A 21,743-nucleotide genomic window follows, 5' to 3' on the forward strand; every position below is an offset into this window, starting at 1 on the left:
CCTTTGACTAGATTAGATCATGCTCAGTTTATAAATTCAGAAGACTTATAGGTTAAGGCTCCTTCTATTTCTGTTTCTATCGATGTGGCCAACAGCCTGGTGAGGAGGGTGAAACCGGCAAGATTTTCTATATAGATCAATATATTTTAAATTTTTTACATGTATCAAAATTTTTGGCAATTTTTTTTTTTTTTTTTTTTTTTTTTTTTAAGAGAAGACCTATTACATACATCATATGTTCAGCTCAACGTGAAAAATTTGGTGGAAGGTCCTGTTTAACATAAAAAGTGAAATTTAAAAAATATAAATCATTTTCTGATTCCTTTTAGAAAGAACCTGTCAGAAACATTGCGTTTTTATTTGCTTTTTCCATCGATTCATTTGAATGGTTGAAAAACGCTGCAAAAATGCTGAAAGAATGGACATGCAAAAATGCAGCAAGGCTCAAAATACGCATGTAAAAAAACAGGCGTATGATGCGATTTCAGAAAAAGAACAACCGGGTCCAGCACAGATTCTCCTGGTCTCTGTAATTATCTGCGGCACTGATGTCATATCAACAAGGCTGCAGCCAATTACTGAGCTCAGTGGTTCTGCCTGTGTTGGCGGCATAGGCCACCAAACTCACAGATTGGCTGCAGCGCTGTTACCATGATGTCAATAATAGACACTAAAAGCAGTGAAGTATCAGCTCTGGACCCCGGGAGGGTGAGTACAGCACAGTTTTTTTTTTTTTTTTTCAGTTAATTGCATCCAGGGGACCGGGTTTCCCAAAGCCAGAATACACCTTTAAATAATCTATGCAATGTCAATCTAAAAAAATATGGTTATATCTGCAGCTAGGGCTGCTTGGATATATAAGAATGGCCAATGTCAGGGCCGAAGTCAGAAGTGGCTAGAATGCACACATCCCCCATCCCACCACGCCGGACATGCCGCCTGTTGCCCATCATTTGCTCTTAGTAGCTTAACACTGACATATGTGCCGGTAAGCAGTTGCTCAGGCAGACAAGCAAAGCATGCTGGCATCTGAAGATCAGAAAATCCTAAGGGTACAACAAGCCAACTGAGTATGGGTTTAATCCCAGCCACAATTCAGGAGTGGAGAAAAAAATAAAAAAAACACAAAAAATAAAAAAAACATCTCACCCCGGGGTGGGGTTAAAAGTAACACAAATGTGTCCCGTCTGCTGATTCACTTGTGAAAAGAGCATAATAGCACAGCAAAGACAAAGCCAAAAACAACGCAGACAATAAGGAGGCGGTGTGTGTGTGTGTGATCAATTAGCTCTTCACTAATATAATGAAAACCATGTGCACAACTCAGTGTAGCCTCGATAACAAATAACTAAAGTACTGCTCTGAAAGACGGCAAAAGACGACATTCAGCAGTGTCACGTGAAACGCGTGGACCCTGATGCAAAATCTCCAATAGGGCACTAAAATGTCACGGATCTAGTATTGGTCTTCTCATATAGAGGAAGGGGAACTTTTGAGTCCCCCTTAGACTCCAGAGCCCGGGTGAAACTGCAACCCACTATGGTTACACCCCTGACAATATCCATAACAGTGGTGATCGAGGAGGCGAAATGGCTGTGAAATGCGTCATGCAGTAGACAGGATTGATCTATGCAGTTGCATCCAACAGGGAGAAGTGGTAAGTAAATGACGCAAGAGATGAGGCGCTGATTCGCTTATCTGATACGTGTGAAACTTTTGGGTAATGTTCCCTTCCCTGTTTGTAGGAGCCGGGGAGAAGTACAGCTGCGGCGTCTTCATGACTCACACAAAGAAATTAGTTAAGACTGAAGTTTTCAACTTTAGACCATGACATCATTGTCAGGCTCTCAGCAACTGCACCCGCCAAATTCCAGCACAAGTCTAAGAGGGGGGAGAAAGGCACATGAAGAGGTGGCATTTTCAGCTCCAAAGGCCTAATGCAAAATCTCTACCTCCACCCAAGTGCCCTGTATAAAGATGCTGTATTTTTGTGCAATTAAAAAGGGCATTAAAAAAAAAAAAATCATCACCGGTCTATGCTTACTTTCTGCAGTGATAATGAGCCATCTCTGCACAATCGGCTGAAGCCAATCATTGACCTCAGCGGTAATGCCAGCATGGATGGCGTATCATAGCTGCCAAAAGAAAGCAGAGACTAGCGGGAACCACTGGACTGGCAGCAATGGAATTCAGCAGGGAATAAAACTGGTGGGTATAAATGTAACTGCACACTAGGTGGAAGCACAGCAACTCTTGGGGGGTGCTTTCACACTGCGTTTTGGCACCCGTTCAATGGCCCCATTGGGAATTACGACCGAACCCCCGGCAAAAAGAGATTCGGATGTGTGTGTCGAAGGGGCCATAGACTACAATGGTGCTGACAGAGCGACGTAGTAGATTGCGTCTAGGTGTCCACCTACAGTAGGCGTAACGGCCGAGAATGATGCACGTCAGTGCACATGTTCGCTCTGCCATCACCATTATAGTCTATGGCCCCATCAGGCACATACGTCCAAATCCCATTTTGCGGGAGGTTCGGAGGTAAGGCCCAACAAGGCCACAGAACGGATGCCAAAAAGCAATGTGAAAGCACCCTAAATATTGCTTCCATACACAAGCCACCAAGTTTAGCAGTTCTCAGGAGAACACTGGCCTTCACCTTTTAACACCTATGTACAGGAATCCAACACAGGGACCCTTGGGTTTTGTCCACAGAGTAGATTCTGGCTGGTGGAGTGAGCTGGCAGAAAGAAGGGTCGTCAAGTCAAGGTCAAATAAAGTAGATGAAAGTAGCCACTCCGTGGACAAAACCCAAGGCGCCCTGCAGAAGTCCAGATCACTGTTGTTCACTTCAATGGGAGTTGAGCTTCAGTAACTGAGAATGGCCACTACACAGAGAAAGGGGCTGTGCTGTTTTGGGTCTGTATAATGTTTACATCCTACTGTGACTGGAACTGCAAAGAGCTTATCAGTAGGGCTGGCAGGTGTCCCATACCCCCCTCCTTCCCAATCTTCTATTGATGACCTACACTAAGAAAAGGCCTTCAAAAATCTGAGCAGTGGACAACCCTAATAAGCAAATTATATTAATAAGTTCCATAACTTAATATTTAAAACTAATTTCTGAATATTTTTGCTTAGTCTGGAAAATCCCTTTAAGCAAACTTACTAGTTAACCTCCTTTGCCTTCATTCTGTAGCTGTACACGGTCACGTTTTAGCACCATTATTTCCCATACATAAAGCAGAAGAGAGTTGTTTTCCTTGCCTCATGACCTACTAGCATTACTGTGGATGATGGAACGAGAATCCCAAGGAATATAATGCTGCAAAAGGGCAGAAATCTTTCATTTAAGTGGATAATATCTGCAAGTTCTCCCAGTTTATTAGTAAGTACTCATAGATGACAACCTTGGGAGTAAGGGGTCTCCTAACATTTCATACAACAATTTAGTATTGTATACAGAACAAAATAAGTTCCCAAAAATGCATTAAACCTGCAATTTTATTTGACGCGTTTCGAAGTGACACATGTGGTTGTTTCCTGAGGAAGAAGTGTCTGTCACTTCAAAAAGTATCGAATAAAACAACGTTTAATGATTCTAGGTAATTGACGTCTTCAGTAATTGGCACCACGGAAAGACTCCACAAATTCTCCATACCTTTAAGACATGTATTTAGTCTCTTGTGACTACATACATCTATTGCCCATGACCACGGGACCAACCTGTCGAAGACATTAGTTCACATGACCAATATGGACAGTGATCTTTCAGAATTTATTATTGAACTATTACAGTTTGCACTTACTTGCAACTTTTTTGTCTTTAAAGATCGTTTTTTCCTGCAGCTCCAGGGGACAGCTATGGGGGCAACTTGCGCGCCATCATATGCTAATCTCTTCCTGGGGCTGTGGAAGAAGGATGTGATCTACAATATGAGTGAATTTGAAGACGTGATCTCGTGGTCTAGATAGATTGACAACATCCTATTTGAAAAACAGACTGTCACCTTGACATAAAATCTAAGACAACGTGGTTATAACCGTAGAACCATTAGAGAAGGGTACAAAAGAGCACATACAACTAGAGACCAATTACTAGTGGGTAATTTAAAGAAAAGCCTCTGTGGATTCAGAACCCATCAGATTTATAACTTTCAATTCTAGATGGCCTGAAATTCGTAATATTATTGCTAAATATTGGCCTACATTTCTGATGGATGGTGATTCGGCCAAGCACCTTCTTTTTTACCTTCGATAACTTGTGGATCTAAAAATCTTAAAGACCTTCTTGACTAGAAGCCACTATGTCCCTCCATCTAGACTGTCACCTTTCGGATCAAGTGGCCCTCGTGGGGGGGGGGTCATATACATGTGGGGACTGTACAGTTTGTCAATTTGTTGAGAGAGCAGCTCATATTACCAATTCGGATGATACAAAAGCTTTCTTGATCACACATAATATTACATGCAAAACTGAGAAGGATATATTACATATACTGCCCATGCAGAAAGATATACATTAGTATGACAACAAGGGTGAGAATACTTGAGCATGTGCGTGACATAAGAAATGCAATAAAGTCCACTAATCCAGATCTTAAGACGATCCCCTGCCACTTCTGGGATCATCATAAATCTAACCCTAATGTATAAAAGGTTAAGGGTGGTAGTCGGAGTCGTGGAGTCAGTCATGGAAATTGAGGAGTCGTAGGTTTCGCTTACCGACTCCACAGCCCTGGCTTCAAGCCCTTTATATAAACACAGAACAATTTTTTTTTTATTTCCCTTATGGATTTTTGGTTTCATTTTTGATATCTTTTTTAAATTGTCATTATTTCTTTGTTTCTATGCATTTTTTATTATGTTATCTTTTTGCTCTTATCATTAGTTGCACCAATTTGTAGGGACAGCCAACTACCTAGACCAACTTTTTCATGTATGAATCATCGCTAGGGGACTTTTTCTATTGAACGTTCATTGGACCAATTTAGACCCTTATATTAGTTTATAAAAGCACATAAGAATATGATAATTTATTTAGTACATGTAGCATCTTAGGGTAGGGATTAGAAAACAATGTATTTTTTTATTTTAATTTTTTTTCATCTATACACGTTTTTTTGAATATATATTTAACACTCTAAGACCCCTTACACTGCACTATATAATTTTTATACCCCTCTAAAAAAAATTTAATAATACACATATTATTCACTCTCCATTACACATACAACACATTCACATTTCATAGGGCACTTTATATTTCATTTTTATTACATGTTATACTTAGTTCCTTTTTTTGGTTTTATGCATATCTTTTGTCAGTGTATTTAGTACATGCATCACATATATAATTATTATGTCGCTATTCTGTGTACCGTATATTTTCTTTTTTTTTTCCTTTTTTCTACTCATCCTTTGCAAGTTCCCACATATTTCTTTGTGTCTTATTTAAGGTCCCAGAAATGGTGCTTTTTTTTTATATACAGTACAGACCAAAAGTTTGGACACACCTTCTCATTTAAAGATTTTTCTGTATTTTCATAACTTTGAAAATTGTACATTCACACTGAAGGCATCAAAACTATGAATTAACACATGTGGAATTATATACTTAACAAAAAAGTGTGAAACAACTGAAAATATGTCTTATATTCTAGGTTCTTCAAAGTAGCCACCTTTTGCTTTGATGACTGCTTTGCACACTCTTGGCATTCTCTTGATGAGCTTCAAGAGGTAGTCACCGGAAATGGTCTTCCAACAATCTTGAAGGAGTTCCCAGAGATGCTTAGCACTTGTTGGCCCTTTTGCCTTCACTCTGCGGTCCAGCTCACCCCAAACCATCTCGATTGGGTTCAGGTCTGGTGACTGCAGAGGCCAGGTCATCTGGCGTAGCACCCCATCACTCTCCTCCTTGGTCAAATAGCCTTTACACAGCCTGGAGGTGTGTTTGGGGTCATTGTCCTGTTGAAAAATAAATGATGGTCCAACTAAACGCAAACCGGATGGAATAGCATGCCGCTGCAAGATGCTGTGGTAGCCATGCTGGTTCAGTATGCCTTCAATTTTGAATAAATCCCCAACAGTGTCACCAGCAAAGCACCCCCACACCATCACACCTCCTCCTCCATGCTTCACGGTGGGAACCAGGCATGTAGAGTCCATCCGTTCACCTTTTCTGCGTCGCACAAAGACACGGTGGTTGGAACCAAAGATCTCAAATTTGGACTCATCAGACCAAAGCACAGATTTCCACTGGTCTAATGTCCATTCCTTGTGTTCTTTAGCCCAAACAAGTCTCTTCTGCTTGTTGCCTGTCCTTAGCAGTGGTTTCCTAGCAGCTATTTTACAATGAAGGCCTGCTGCACAAAGTCTCCTCTTAACAGTTGTTGTAGAGATGTGTCAGCTGCTAGAACTCTGTGTGGCATTGACCTGGTCTCTAATCTGAGCTGCTGTTAACCTGCGATTTCTGAGGCTGGTGACTCGGATAAACTTATCCTCAGAAGCAGAGGTGACTCTTGGTCTTCCTTTCCTGGGGCGGTTCTCATGTGAGCCAGTTTCTTTGCAGCTGCACTTGGGGACACTTTCAAAGTTAGCCCAATTTTTCGGACTGACTGATCTTCATTTCTTAAAGTAATGATGGCCACTCGTTTTTCTTTACTTAGCCGCTTTTTTCTTGCCATAGACTTTGTATTATCAGTCTATTCAGTAGGACTATCAGCTGTGTATCCACCTGACTTATGCACAACACAACTGATGGTCCCAACCCCATTTATAAGGCAAGAAATCCCACTTATTAAACCAGACAGGGCACACCTGTGAAGTGAAAACCATTTCCGGTGACTACCTCTTGGAGCTCATCAAGAGAATGCCAAGAGTGTGCAAAGCAGTCATCAAAGCAAAAGGTGGCTACTTTGAAGAACCTAGAATACAAGACATATTTTCAGTTGTTTCACACTTTTTTGTTAAGTATATAGTTCCACATGTGTTAATTCATACTTTTGATGCCTTCAGTGTGAAGGTACAATTTTCATAGTCATGAAAATACAAAATAATCTTTAAATGAGAAGGTGTGTCCAAACTTTTGGTCTGTACTGTATATAATATAAATAATAATAAATATAATGTATATATTTATTTTAGTATATAATATTTATTATAGTATTACATGCATAGCATTTTATTGTTATTTGTATTAGATCAATAAATGATTTTGACATCAATTTTATATTTTAGTCTGCAAAAATAAGACAAGCGCCACACCTTGTCACAGGTTGAGTGTGGTATTGCAGTTGAGCCTCTTTCACTGGACGTCACACCAAATTTTAATTACCGTATACAGCACCCAAATCTGGATGACAATTTATCGGACAGTTTGCCAATAAATCTTTCAGTACATTAATTATAGGGTCCATTTAATTTACCATTTAGAAGGTGTAAAAAATCTTTTATTTAAAAATAAAATTACACAAAAAAAATTGGAGATAATCCACTAACAGTCGGGCAGAAAAGATAAAGTGCCACATCTACAAAAGAAAAGAAAAAAAGAAAAAAAAAAAAAACACACTGCCAGCCAGTACCGAGGAAAGAAAAAGAAAAAAAGAGAAATCCCCATTATAATCAGCCTCCCGGATAATTAGGGCAATTATCAGGAATGGGAATGAAAGAATATTAGCCGTATTACGTGAGTATTAAGTATTAAGTGAGTATGTCGGTGATACAGACAGAAACAAAAAAAGAATAAAAAAGCTAAAATTGTTGAAGGGAAAATTTCAATAATGGGACATTAAATAAAAAAAAGATGGAGAAACATCTGCGGTCGTATTGTGTTTTTTTAAGGACTCTAGCCATAAAGAATTGATATAATCAGACGGGAACCTCACAAAGGACTGGTGATTGCCCCTTGTGTATGTAGCCAGACATCCAGTCTTCTGTCTGGTGGTGACTTGAGTCAAATTATCAGGATCGAAGGGGGCTCTGAAACAAGGCTCTGCAGTCTCTTGAATAGAGGGGAGGTGCACATGCTCAACCTCCTTTCCGTTTATTTTCTATGGGACTGCATGAAATAGCCGAGCACTGAACTCTGCTTTCTCTGGCACTCCCGTAGACAATGAATGAAGCGGAGGTCGAGCACACACCCTTCTGATCCATCCAAAAGAGGGCTCTGGGAACTGGACTCTGCAGAGCCCGATTTTGGATGGATCGGAGGTGCGCATGCTTGACCTCCTTTCCACTCATTGTCTATGGGTCTGTGGGAAATAGCTGAGCGCTGTACTTTGCCTTCTCCAAGAGTCCCATAGTCAAAGAATGGAGCGGAGGTCAACCATCCAAAATGGGGCTCCGCAGAATCCAGTTCCCAGAGCCCAGTCTTGGATTGATTGTAGGTGCGCATGGTCGACCTCCTTTCCATTCATTGTCTATAGGATTGCTGTAAATAGCTGAGCGCTGTACTCAGCTTTCTCCAATAGTCCCACAGACAATGAATAAAGCAGAAATCGAGCACGTGCAGGTCCAATCCATACAAAAAGGGGCTATGCAGACTCCAGTTCCCAGAGTCCCATTTTGCATGGACTGGAGATGCGCACTGTCGCAACATAGGGTTCTGCAGAGTCCGGTTTCCAGTGTCCAGCCTTGGATGGACTGGAGGTGCGCATGGTCGACCTCCTTTCTATTCATTGTCTATGGGACTGCTGGAAATAGCTAAGTGCTGTACTCTGTTTTCTCCAACAGTCCCATAGACAATGAACTTAAAGAAGTTCAAGTTTGTGCACCTCCAATCCATCCAAGACTGGACACTGGAAACTGGACTCTGCAGAGCCCCATGTTGCATGGACATTTTGCAACCATGAGCACCTACAGTCCATCCAAAATGGGGCTTTGGAACCTGGGAACTGGACTCTGCAGAGCCCCATTTTGGATGGATTAGAGGTGCACATGCTCAACCTCCGCTTCATTCACTGTCTATGGGACTGTTGGCGAAAACAGAGTACAGCATTCAGCTATTTCCAGCAATCCTATAGACAATGAAAGTAAAGGAGGTCGATCATGCGCACCTCCAGTCCATCCAAAACGGGGCTCTGCAGAGTCCAGTTCCCAGGTTCCAGAGCCCCATTTGGGATGGTCTGGAGGTGCGCGTGGTCGTAACATGTCCATGCAACATGGGACTCTGCAGAGTCCAGTTCCCGGGTTTCAGAGCCACATTCACAGAACTGTTGGGGGTCTCAGCAGTAAGATTCCCAATGATCAGTAAATTATCCCTTCTCTGATGGATTTGGGGTAATTTACTAATTTGAGAATAATTGTTTAGCGGTCAAAGGTGAATGCAAGGAACCCGAACATTGCCACACAAAATCCCTACTGATCCACACAACGTAATAACTAATTATAAAATGATTCTGTATTTTAATTGACATTCATATGTAATGTAGAGTTTCCCTCTATCTATTGAGTTGGTGGTCTTCTGTGGCTTATACTGGCATCCTATATGCGGTGTTCTCCTTTATGCTGGAGTTGACAAGCACCTTCAGCCTTGGAGAAGTTGTCGAAGGATCCAGGAGCGGGGAAAGAAGCAGTGGAGGATTTGGCTGAGGTTTTAGCTGAGTAAACATTTTTGGTTTGCCTTTAATTTAGTAGCGCGGTAATTCACGCCAAGCGATATTTGCATTTCCAGTTCATTAAGTAACGAAACCTTCCCATTACTTCTAAGTGCCCTTGTGTTTGCAGAGGGCTGTGCGGCCCGTGATGATCTGTTTACTGAGAATCTGTGACTTTGTAATATTTAGCTGGAGGGCTCCATGTCAAACGGCATTAAATCCAATTACACCGAGCGCCTACTTAAAACTGGAACGTTATTTCGGATGGATAATAAATTAGAGGTAGCAGCTAAGTTCACTTTTTACCACTTCAGTAAGGAAGCGGATGGACACAAAAAAGACTAAAAAATTGGGAATTTGTTCTTAGGAAGAACGAACTAATATTTGGAAAGAAAAGTCAACTTTGATCATGTTGGCTGGTCCCATTTATTACATTAATGCGTAATGACATTTTTGTTTTTTTCCTTTTTAACCCCATAGTGACCCTGCAATGATTTTGCTTTGGGAGCCTCACAGCATGATAAAGGGCAAATCGGGGCAACTATAGGCCTCTGAAATAACCCGGTGTGGAGCAGTGGTTGTTCATTCACTTTTAACAGGACCGTTGGAGATCTCCAGCAGTCCCATAAAGAATGATCGAAGCGGTGCATGACCACTGCTACGTTCGTAGGGTGCCTTTAAAGGGGCTGTCCAGTGTTCTGATAAAAGTCTGCTGTCACTGCAGACTTCTGAATCTCGACAGCATGCAAAAGATTGGACAGTCCCTTTAAGAGTCCCTTTCTAAGGATAAGCTTGGGTCAGTGGTCAAATCCATATATTGACCATATACATGAGACTTAAAATGAAAAACACTAAACAAACCAAAAAGGTTTCTATATATTAATATTTTCATGAGAATATGCAGGGGGTTCTTTGCGGCAGAATTAGCAGGACTCTTGTCTGAAAGTGGCCTTACACTAAGGATAGGTTCACACATATTATACAAGTGCACTTGGCTCAGCACTACAGAGTTTCCATCAGGTTTCCAGATAAACAGGATTCCAATAAAAGCCCCAACAGAGTCACTTTAAGGCTATGTTCACATACGTTGTGTTTTTTTCTGCAGCTAAATCTGCTGACAACTTTTCTCTGGCAGGAAAACAGCTGCATCAAAAATGCAGGCTTTCCTGTGCTTTTTGCAGCGTTTTTTTCACTGTCCTTCTGTCTCTATTTAGGCATGTACATAAAATTCTGTGAAAAAAAGACCCCATTTCTATTTTGCCATCAAAAACGCAGCAAAAAACGCAGCAAAAAACGCAGGTTTGTTTTTTTTTTTTACCATCCATTACTTCCTATAGGTGAAAAAAACACTGCAAAAACGCTGAAAGAAGTGACATGCTCTATTTTCCAAAGACGCAAGAAAGGCAGAAAATATGCAGCAAACAAAAAGCAACATGTGTGAAGAGAGAATGCTGGTTTCTCATACACTTTGCAGGTACTGCTAGACGCAGCTGAAAATTTGCATAAAAATTTGCTGCAAAATACCCAACCAAACAAAACGTGTGTGAACATAGCCTTAGGCCAATTGAGTCACTCTGGACCTTGGCCTCCGACCCGGCTGGGTTAATCTCTTTCAGATGTGCACAAAAACGAGGCTGACCTGTCAAGATGGAGGCCACACTGAGCCCAAAGTGACTGCATCAGCTTCATAATAGTGAATGGCTCCGTCAAGGTACCGATGGAATCCTGGTGTTTTTGGTCGATTTCAATGGAATCCTGGTGTTTTGGGTCGATTTCAATGGAATCCTGGTGTTTTGGGTCGATTTCAATGGAATCCTGGTGTTTTGGGTCGATTCCAATGGAATCCTGGTGTTTTGGGTCGATTCCAATGGAATCCTGGTGTTTTGGGTCGATTTCAATGGAATCCTGGTGTTTTTGGCCGATTCCAATGGAATCCTGGTGTTTTGGGCCGATTTCAATGGAATCCTGGTGTTTTGGGTCGATTCCAATGGAATCCTGGTGTTTTGGGTCGATTCCAATGGAATCCTGGCGTTTTTGGTCGATTCCAATGGAATCCTGGCGTTTTTGGTCGATTCCAATGGAATCCTGGCGTTTTGGGTCGATTCCAATGGAATCCTGGTGTTTTGGGTCGATTCCAATGGAATCCTGGTGTTTTGGGTCGATTCCAATGGAATCCTGGTGTTTTGGGTCGATTCCAATGGAATCCTGGTGTTTTTGGCCGATTCCAATGGAATCCTTGTGTTTTTGGCCGATTCCAATGGAATCCTGGTGTTTTGGGCCAATTCCAATGGAATCCTGGTGTTTTTGGCCGATTCCAATGGAATCCTGGTGTTTTAGGTCGATTCCAATGGAATCCTGGTGTTTTTGGTCGATTCCAATGGTAACCCCCCGACGGCACGCTCAGCTGAGAGCACTGTATATGTGCGAACTCAGCCTTAAATCACACACTGCTCACTTTGTGGGTAGAGCAAAGTAGGTCATGGGTGCAGAACGTGCATCATCCCCCACACATAGTAATGCATGCACCATACCTCTCTCAGCTCCTGTGCCAGGGAACTCAGACGCTCGTTCTCAGACACTGTGTTGGCGACGACATTCTTGGACTGTTTCAGCTCGGTTTGTAGTTCTAAGACCTTTTTCATGTAATATTCTTCCTTGGTTGCAGATTCTTGTATGAGCGATTCCTCTCTGCTTTCTCCATCCGCCGCCACTTTTTTATGGTTACTGTGCGCTTGTCCAAATGCCTGCGGGGCGGAGATAACACGTGTTACAGAAACAGACATCGAAAATACAAGCTTCTGAAGAAAGCACAAAATTCCCTGCCTCATCAGTGGTCTAGCTCGGGGGGCTACATTTTCCGGTTATACTTTGTATTTTGTGCTCAAATCTTTCAATTCATTATTCGGGAATAGTTACTGACTCCGCCAATAAGGAGATTAGCGCTCAATAGCCACAAATCTCAGATTCTTGGCTGCAAGCGGAAAAATAAGAGATTCTCAAGGGAGAATAATTTTATGCTTTTCAGACTCCATTTTTATGTTTTAGACTTTTTTTTGTAATGCATGATCAGTGATAAAAAGCTGGAAAAAAAATCTCAGAATAATTTGTATAGATACCGCTCAGTTGACACGAATACGTGACCGCTGGCTCTAACAATGGTGCTTTGGTTATTGCTGTGTGTATGTAACCATACACACCACCAGTATAACAAGTCATGGCTGCCCCAGAGGAAGGAGCCCCCCCAAGATCTGTGTAATTTATGGTATCGTATTCAAGGAGGTTGGGGAAATGGAGAGAGAATCTCTTCTTTCTATTGACAAGTGTATTGGTTTAGGTTACAAATGGCAGCCGTCACTGCGCGCTGTGCCAAACCAGCTTTACATTGAACAGCTGATTCATTTGACTCAGACTAGTTGCTATGTATACAGCTACAAAAATGTAACATATCCTTAGAAACCAGGTCGTCTCAGATTACACAGCTGAAGGCAAAAATACTACTGAGCTAAGGCTAGAAAAAAGTCTTCCATAAAGCCTTTTTGCAAGCTTACATTTTAGAAGAGACATCCTTTAAGGAAGGATCTGTAGCCAGGTCATCAGTGGCCAGTGTTCCTTTTATTTTATTCCCTCTGCTCCCCCAAGTAAGCCGATTTTTGTCTTTTTAAAATCCGACCTACGGCTCCAGAGATATGGGGACTTTTTTATTACAGTTACATGAGGGTGTGGCTTCCAGGATCCTCTGGGGCGTGTCTTTACCCTGTTCTGCATATTACCCTGTGAGCCACGCCCCCAAAGTAACAACCATAACAAACAAAAAGGCCCATATCTCTGGAACCATATGGTGGATTTAAAAAAAAAAAAATCAATCAATCCTCAAGAGAACAGTGGGAATAAAATAAGAGCAAGAACAGCCCACGTATGACCCGGTGACAGTATCCTCTTTAAATAATAATAAAGTTGGAGATGAGAGACTCCTAAGTTTAGAAAGCATAGAACTTGACGAGACGGGAAGAATCTGTGTCAAATTTATCACAGTTGGGACAGCTGTTAATAAATTTACCACATTGTACTAAATATGTTAGACACATTTTTATTCTCTGTACATCATCACATGGTTAGCTTACTTTCCCCCAATATTTTTGTGACAAATCTGGGTTAGTTTTGGACTCAGTTAACCACATTTTCGTTTCTTAGACACTTTTCAAAACTATCTAGTTTGGCGTAAAATGTGTTTAAACACAGAATATATTTGGAGCTCAGTAATTACGCAGGTCCTATTTTTTCGTACAATTTGATCCAGAATTCTATGACGTTTGGCTTAGTAGAGAAGAGGCAAATGGAGAGCACCAGGTATGACCACTATAACTGTAAAGACATTTTTCAGTCCCAGGGTAGAGCTTCATTTTAAGATGCATTATGACAAGCCGACAATCAGCTAACCAGCGCTCATAAGGACGCTAGTTCTTAATTATTGGCCCATGTAAACATGCCGGTTATCACCCAACAAGCAAGGAAAACGCTCATTCATCGGGTGATTGGATCGGTTATGTCCTAAAAATCATTATTATGGGAAGCACCTCATCTGTGCAAACAGGGAACGTGCGGCCGATAACCTGACACTATATGGAGACAGAATGGTTATATTAATGGTCGTTGAAATTCCAATTCGTTTTCGTTGGCATGTGTAAACAAACCAGTAAACATGCAACGACTGATTGGTCGATTGTAGCTCCTTAAAGGGGTTGTCCAGGCTTGGGGCTCAAGTCTGTAGTCACTATATGACTGCAGAATTGTGAATCCTCAGTGCCGGCAGCGGGCAGTCATATGACCACAAGTATGTGATTTGCATACTTCCGGTCACATTAAGACTAGACGTGTCCAGCATCGCTAGTCTGCATGTAACCGCATGTCTGCAAATTACACTGTTGCGGTCACACGCCCACCCACTCAGCAAGTGGAAGGGGTCACAATGGTTGAATCACTGCAAAATTGATTGCATATCCTAGTGACAACCCCCAAGTTACTACAAGAATGCTCTGTCAGTCCAGTAAGGAATAGACCGGTCCTAATCACAGTCAACACGACAGTACAATAGATACTGGAACAGGATGTGCCATCAATGCTACGTACAGATTACAAGGTCTGGTAGACGGACGGAGAAGCCAAAAATGTCTATGCGCACACTTTCGTTTTTTTCTAAAGCAGTCTATCTTTATAATTACTGGATGCACGGCGAGCCGGGTGACTATCCGCCCTCCTGTGACATCTACTGGCTGTCACTTAGCTTCTATAATAAGATTGTATTTGATTTCAGATAAGAAAATCTGTGAAAATAAGATAATAAAAAAACATTGGTCCCATTGGGATACTTTTCACAGGAAAATCCCCAGGGAAATTAAAAAAGCATCACATCAGACAGGGAGGAAATACTATCTGTGCCGAGTCTCTATAAAACCAGCTTCTACAGGTCTCCTAATAGGTGCCATACAATCATTAATAAGCATGCAAATTACAATGGAACAAGGGGTTAAACTAGTTCAATATTATCAGATTTTTTGTTGTTGTTGCTGTACTACTGTAAATGAGGATCCACTACCTGTGCGATAATCCTTAAAGAAACTCGGAAGGTATCATTGTCTACTTTTTCTTAAGGAAAACCTTGAGTGGGAGATCTCCTTCTAAGACAGGGGTCTCAAACACGCGGCCCGAGGGCCGCATGCAGCCCCTGAGGCTGCTTAATGCGGCCCACAGGCACCAGAGCCCCCATATTTGTTCCGGCCTGGTCCTGAGGGCCGCCGAAGTCAGTGATTCTTTTCAGTTGAATGTTCTACAAGTTAGAGATTAGCATGGGCCATTTCTGCAAGATGGGGACCAGGATGAGGTATTACTACAAGACGGGGACCAGGATGGGCACATTACTACAACATGGGGACCAAGATGGGCACATTACTACAAGATGGGGACCAGGATGGGCACATTACTACAAGATGGGGACCAGGATGGGCACATTATTACAAGATGGGGACCAAGATGGGCACATTATTACAAGATGGGGACCAGGATGGGCACATTATTACAAGATGGGGACCGGACCAGGTTGGGCACATTAATACATGATGGGGACCAAGATGGGGCACATTACTACAACATGGGAACCAAGATGGGCACATTACTACAAGATGGGGACCAGGATGGGCACATTATTACAAGATGGGGACCAGGATGGGGCACATTACTACAAGATGGGGACCAAGATGGGCACATTACTACAAGATGGGGACCAGGATGGGCACATTACTACAAGATGGGGACCAGGATGGGCACATTATTACAAGATGGGGACCAGGATGGGCACATTATTACAAGATGGGGACCGGACCAGGTTGGGCACATTAATACATGATGGGGACCAGGATGGGCACATTACTACAAGATGGGGACCAGGATGGGCACATTACTACAAGATGGGGACCAGGATGGGGACCAAGATGGGGGACATTACTACAAGATGAGGACCAGGATGAGGCATTACTACAAGACGGGGACCAGGATGGGCACATTATTACAACATGGGGACCAAGACGGGCACATTACTACAAGATGGGGACCAGGATGGGCACATTACTACAAGATGGGGACCAGGATGGGGACCAGGATGGGCACATTATTACAAGATGGGGACCAAGATGGGCACATTATTACAAGATGGGGACCAGGATGGGCACATTATTACAAGATGGGGACCAAGATGGGGGACATTACTACAAGATGGGGACCAAGATGGGGGACATTACTACAAGATGGGGACCAAGATGGGGGACATTACTACAAGATGGGGACCAAGATGGGGGACATTACTACAAGATGGGGACCAAGATGGGGGACATTACTACAAGATGAGGACCAGGATGAGGCATTACTACAAGACGGGGACCAGGATGGGCCATTACTACAAGTTAGGGACGAGAATGGGCACATTACTACAAGATGGGCACCAGGATGGGCACATTACTACAAGATGGGGACCAGGATGGGCACATTACTACAAGATGGGGACCAGGATGGGCACATTACTACAAGATGGGGACCAGGATGGGCACATTACTACAAGATGGGGACCAGGATGGGCACATTACTACAAGATGGGGACCAGGATGGGCACATTACTACAAGATGGGGACCAGGATGGGCACATTACTACAAGATGGGGACCAGGATGGGCACATTACTACAAGATGGGGACCAGGATGGGCACATTACTACAAGATGGGGACCAGGATGGGCACATTACTACAAGATGGGGACCAGGATGGGCACATTACTACAAGATGGGGACCAGGATGGGCACATTACTACAAGATGGGGACCAGGATGGGCACATTACTACAAGATGGGGACCAGGATTGGCACATTACTACAAGATGGGGACCAGGATTGGCACATTACTATAAGATGGGAACCAGGATTGGCACATTACTACAATATGGGGACCAGGATTGGCACACTACAACAACATGGGGACCAGGATTGGCACATTACTACAAGATGGGGACCAGGGTGGGCACATTACTACATGATGGGGACCAGGGTGGGCACATTACTACAAGATGGGGACCAGGGTGGGCACATTACTACAAGATGGGGACCAGGATGGGCACATTACTACAAGATGGGGACCAGGATGGGCACATTACTACAAGATGGGGACCAAAATGGGCACATTACTACAAGATGGGGACCAGGTTGAGCACATTACTACAAGACGAGGACCAGGATGAGGCATTACTACAAGACGGGGACCAGGATGGGCCATTAGTACAAGATGGGGACCAGCAGGGGCACATTACTACAAGATGGGGACCAAGGAGGGAACATTACTACAAGATGGGGACCAGGATGGGCACATTACTACAAGATGAAGACCAAGATGGGGGACATTACTACAAGATGCGGACAAGGATGGGGACATTACTACAAGATGGGAAAACTACTACAAGATGGGACATTACTATAAGAAGTTGGTCAGAATTACTATATAATGCTAATTGTAAGAAAAAAATCACTATGTGGCCAATTAGGGGACATAAAAAGGAAATAAAAATTGTAAAAACTGTAAAATTGTAAAAACTATAAAACTGTACCATAGCCCATAAAATGAATGCCATTTAAAAGAATAAAATAAAAAAAAGCCAAAAATGTTCAAAAAATGATCCAAAAGGTGTATAGAAAAAACAATATGGTATCATTAAAAACTTCATATCATCCTGCAAAGAATGCGGCCCTTCAAATTCACATTTTTTCTATGTGCGGCCCATATACTTAGCAGAGTTTGAGACCCCTGTTCTAAGATGTCCACATGCTCCAACAATAGATATGAGAAGGGGTTGTCTGAATGAGATACCCGTATTAATCTTAGGGTAAAGACCCCCATATACACAAGACTAAAGTTGGCTAAACCTGGACTGGTCAACAGGGGCCCCCAACTCTTCATCAACATATGAAGTTGGGTGAATGAAAGATCAGCATGTTGAAGTTCCAACAGACGATCATTTGGTTCTTCCGAGTGATCATTCCTGTGAATGCGGGAGTCAGGAGAAATAGCTGTTGAATGTCCATCGGTAATCTAAAGTCTATGGGGGCCTTAAAAGGAATCTGTCAGCACAAAATGACTGCTCAAACCAAGTACAGATCCTTTGTGCCCCCTTGGTCAAACAGTTACGTGCACCTTCCCACCTACCTGTTTTCCCTCCATGGCCACCCTTCTCTGCCTCTAAAAACCAGAACTGTCAATCAAAATAGAGGGGTGGGGCAGAGACAGATAGAAAACAAAGAGATGGGAAGGTGCACTTAACAGTTTGGCCACACCAAGGGTGCACCGAGCGCCTGTGCTTGGTTTGAGCAGTCATTCTGTACTGACAAACTCCCTTTAAGATCAGAGGGAGCACTCGGCTGAGACTAGCTGAAAAGCAGCAGCTGTTGCAAAATGCCCCATAATTCCCTTGATTTTACAGGATGGATCAGCTGAAACGTCACGGGAAAAATTGTGATTGTTCGCATGGTGTTGCACGTGAAACATCAGTTTGCGCACAAAAACAAGTTATTGCTTGTTACTCAATTACAAAAGTGCAGAGCCTAATGGCCACCCATTTTGGATTAAACCCTTGTGTCCAGCATAAAAACATATATATTAATATACTGTATATTAATACAAAGTATTATGTCTGACCTGTAACAGTTTCCTTTCAGTGTTCCATGATTTACAACTTTCTTATTTTTACCATAAAGGTAGATATAATCTGGTGTGTTATTCTATCCATCATATATCTAATTATCGCAGCAACTCCAGCTATATGTAGTGGCTCGAATAACCCTCATTTATATGCACAGTAAATTCTTTTTATTTGCCCCTAACAGAAGAGCAAGATAAAGCAGACAGAATAAATTCTGCAACGTCTGCAAGTGGAAAGAGTCCTCCAGAGCGCTGCTCATTTCCCTCAAGTCGCAGATTTCAAATTGGATTGCAGACGCTGGAGAACAATTTTTTTTCCATTTGCCTAAAGCAAAACTGCAGAGAATTTCTTTTTCTTTTCTTTTTTTTTTTTTTTTGTAATTCTGGGCTAAAATAACTCTGGGACTTTCTTATTCCCCATATTTTAGGTGTTTAAAATAGAAATTGCCATTAACCAGAACAGAGGTAATTAGGAAAAACTAAGGTGCCCTATATGCATTAGAGGACAGCCAGCCACATCTGCCAATTTCATAGGCACAGACTGATCAATATGTAAGGAGGTGTTGCAGCTTAGGCTAAGTTCACATTGATGTGGTCTGCCACACTTTTGTGCATGATAAAAATGAATACTGCCAGATGGTACCTACAGAGACTCTGTAGGCTTCATTGAACTGAATGACTCCATTGAGTTCAGGGTTCCAGTCGGAATAGTTTTTGGAGGATTCCAACAGAAACTCAGTGGAGATCACTTTATTAAAGGGAATCTGTCAGCAGGTTCTGCCATGTAATCTGACAGCAGCATGATGTTGGGGCTGAGAGCCTGATTCCAGCGATATATCATGCAGCTTACTGGGTTCAGCAGTATTGACAGAATCACAGTTTTCTCTGCTGCAGATCAAGCCGAGCTCAAATGCTGAGCAGTGTGTAACCCCGCCCACACCACTGATTAGCTGCTTTCTGTATGCACTTTGCATAGGCAGAAAGCAGCCAATCAGTAGTGGGGGCGTGGCTGGACCAGGAGGCACAAGACACTTAGTCCTGTAGTTAATCTGCTGATATTGAAAGAGCAAAACACAGCCCAGTAAGTGATACATTGCTTGTATCAGGATTTCTGCCCCTACATCGTGGTGCTCTCCGATTTCAAAAGCAAAAAAACTGCTGACAAATTCCCTTTAATGTGAACCTAGCTTTATTCTTATCTCGTCACTAAAAACATACGCATGCTCAGCTAAACCAAGTGTGCATGTGCATTGGGAAATCAGAAAATAATACACAGCCATTGAAAGCATATGCTTATTTTTAGGGGATATCCTGGTAAAGAAAATTTATCTACAATATATTTGTGCCTGATTAGAATTCTTAGAAAGTCCGAAAAAGAAGTCTGCCCCAATGCTTATAACTTCTATAGCTGCCGGACAGAAATTTTGGATGCCCGTTATTTTAACTCATGGTTGGTCGTGACGGATAAAGGGGTCTCTCGTCATAAATCCTGATCTCGAGAGCAGATTTTGCAGAAGAAAGCCACGTCAAGCAAAGTATTTCCAGTGGCCTTTATAGAAAAGATGCAGAATTAGGCCATGTTCACACATGTTGAGTTTTTTCAGCATCACAAAACTGCAGCAAAACTCAACTATGGCAGGAAATCAGCTGCGTCAAAAACGCAGGTTTTGCTGCGTTTTTTTTGTCCTTCTGTCTTTATTTATGCATGTACATAAAGTTCAGCGAAAAAAAAAATCTCATTCTGGTTCTGGCATAGTGGGGGAGGTGAATTGTTCAGGAATAGTTTAGACACTGGCAATGCATTGAGTTTGTATGACACTATTTACTTTCACACTTTGGTCTGCCATTCAGTTGCACAGGTATTGTTCAATCTCACAAGTAGCTCAGCTAATGTTTACACTGTACACATCAGAAATTTAATTAAACTCTCCTAATACAAACAACTTCTCAGTGACCAAGACAAGATAGTAAAATCACAAAAATGAATGAGTTTCACATACTGCTGTACTTGTTTATTTTAACTAAAAACGCCGCAAAACCTGATAGCCATGTTCACACATCATGGATTTTTCAGCGTTTTTCACTACCCATTACTTCCAATGGGTGAAAAACGCTAAAAAAATGCTTAAAGAAGTGACATGCTGTAACATACCTGGCGGCGTCCTTGCATGGTGGTCCATCTCCCACTGTGCAAGAGGGCGCACTTGATCTCCTGTCCAGAATGTCTCTCTGGCTTCCCTCCATGCTGTCTGTTTGTGTCTGTTTCTGCTGCTTAAGGGCGGCGCCCGATCACTTCCTGCCTTTTGTACCTGCTGTGGGTCACACCCCTTGTGCGTCCTCAGCCTATTGCTGTCTGTCACTTGGTATATAGCTCAGCAGCTCCCTTCTATCCCTGCCTGAGCATAGTGTTTCCTTCAGTGTGTGCTTGCACTCTGAAGGTGCCAGGTCCCGTCTCTTGTCTCCTGCTTTTTGTATCAGTTCCCGTGTCTGAACTGACTCCTTTCTGTGTTCTCTTGTCTGTCCTGTCTGAACACGCTCCTTGCCTGTTCGTTCCGCCTCTCTGGGGGCCGTATTCCCAGACCCGCTCCTGTATCCCTCTGCAGTGTCGGTCTCCTCCGTACACTCAGTTCCAGTCTGAACTCTCTCCTGTCCTTTACCTGTTTTGCCTCTATGTCCGTTCCCTTCCTTTTTCTGCAGAGTCTGAACTCGTACCTAACTCCTGCTTGTTGTCTCTGCAAGTACTGTGTGAGTATCTGGCTCTGTCTTTCCCTTCCTGTCTGTTCCGTGTGAACAGAGCCCTGTCCTCCCTGCTCAGCCTTGTCTGCACTCTAGCTGTGCTTGCCTGTAACCCTCTGCCTGTATTGTTCCTGAGTCCCGGTGTGTACTGGGTCCTATCCCGCCTGTGTTCCTACCTGCTAGTG

General features: G+C 42.6%; 1 protein-coding gene across 3 annotated transcripts in view; it reads right to left on the reverse strand.

Annotated features, from left to right (window-relative positions):
• Window positions 1–21,743, reverse strand: part of BICD2 (BICD cargo adaptor 2) — a 122,085-nt gene that overhangs the window by 28,790 nt on the left and 71,552 nt on the right. For all 3 annotated transcript variants that reach the window (XM_073644556.1, XM_073644557.1, XM_073644558.1), the window contains exon 2: window positions 12,128–12,340. In XM_073644556.1, the coding sequence (XP_073500657.1) occupies window positions 12,128–12,340 (213 nt within the window). The remainder of the gene's footprint in view (window positions 1–12,127; window positions 12,341–21,743) is intronic.

Source organism: Phyllobates terribilis, unplaced genomic scaffold, assembly GCF_046119375.1.
Source record: "Phyllobates terribilis strain yellow unplaced genomic scaffold, ASM4611937v1 Scaffold_8__6_contigs__length_399053987, whole genome shotgun sequence".
Taxonomy (NCBI): domain Eukaryota; kingdom Metazoa; phylum Chordata; class Amphibia; order Anura; family Dendrobatidae; genus Phyllobates; species Phyllobates terribilis.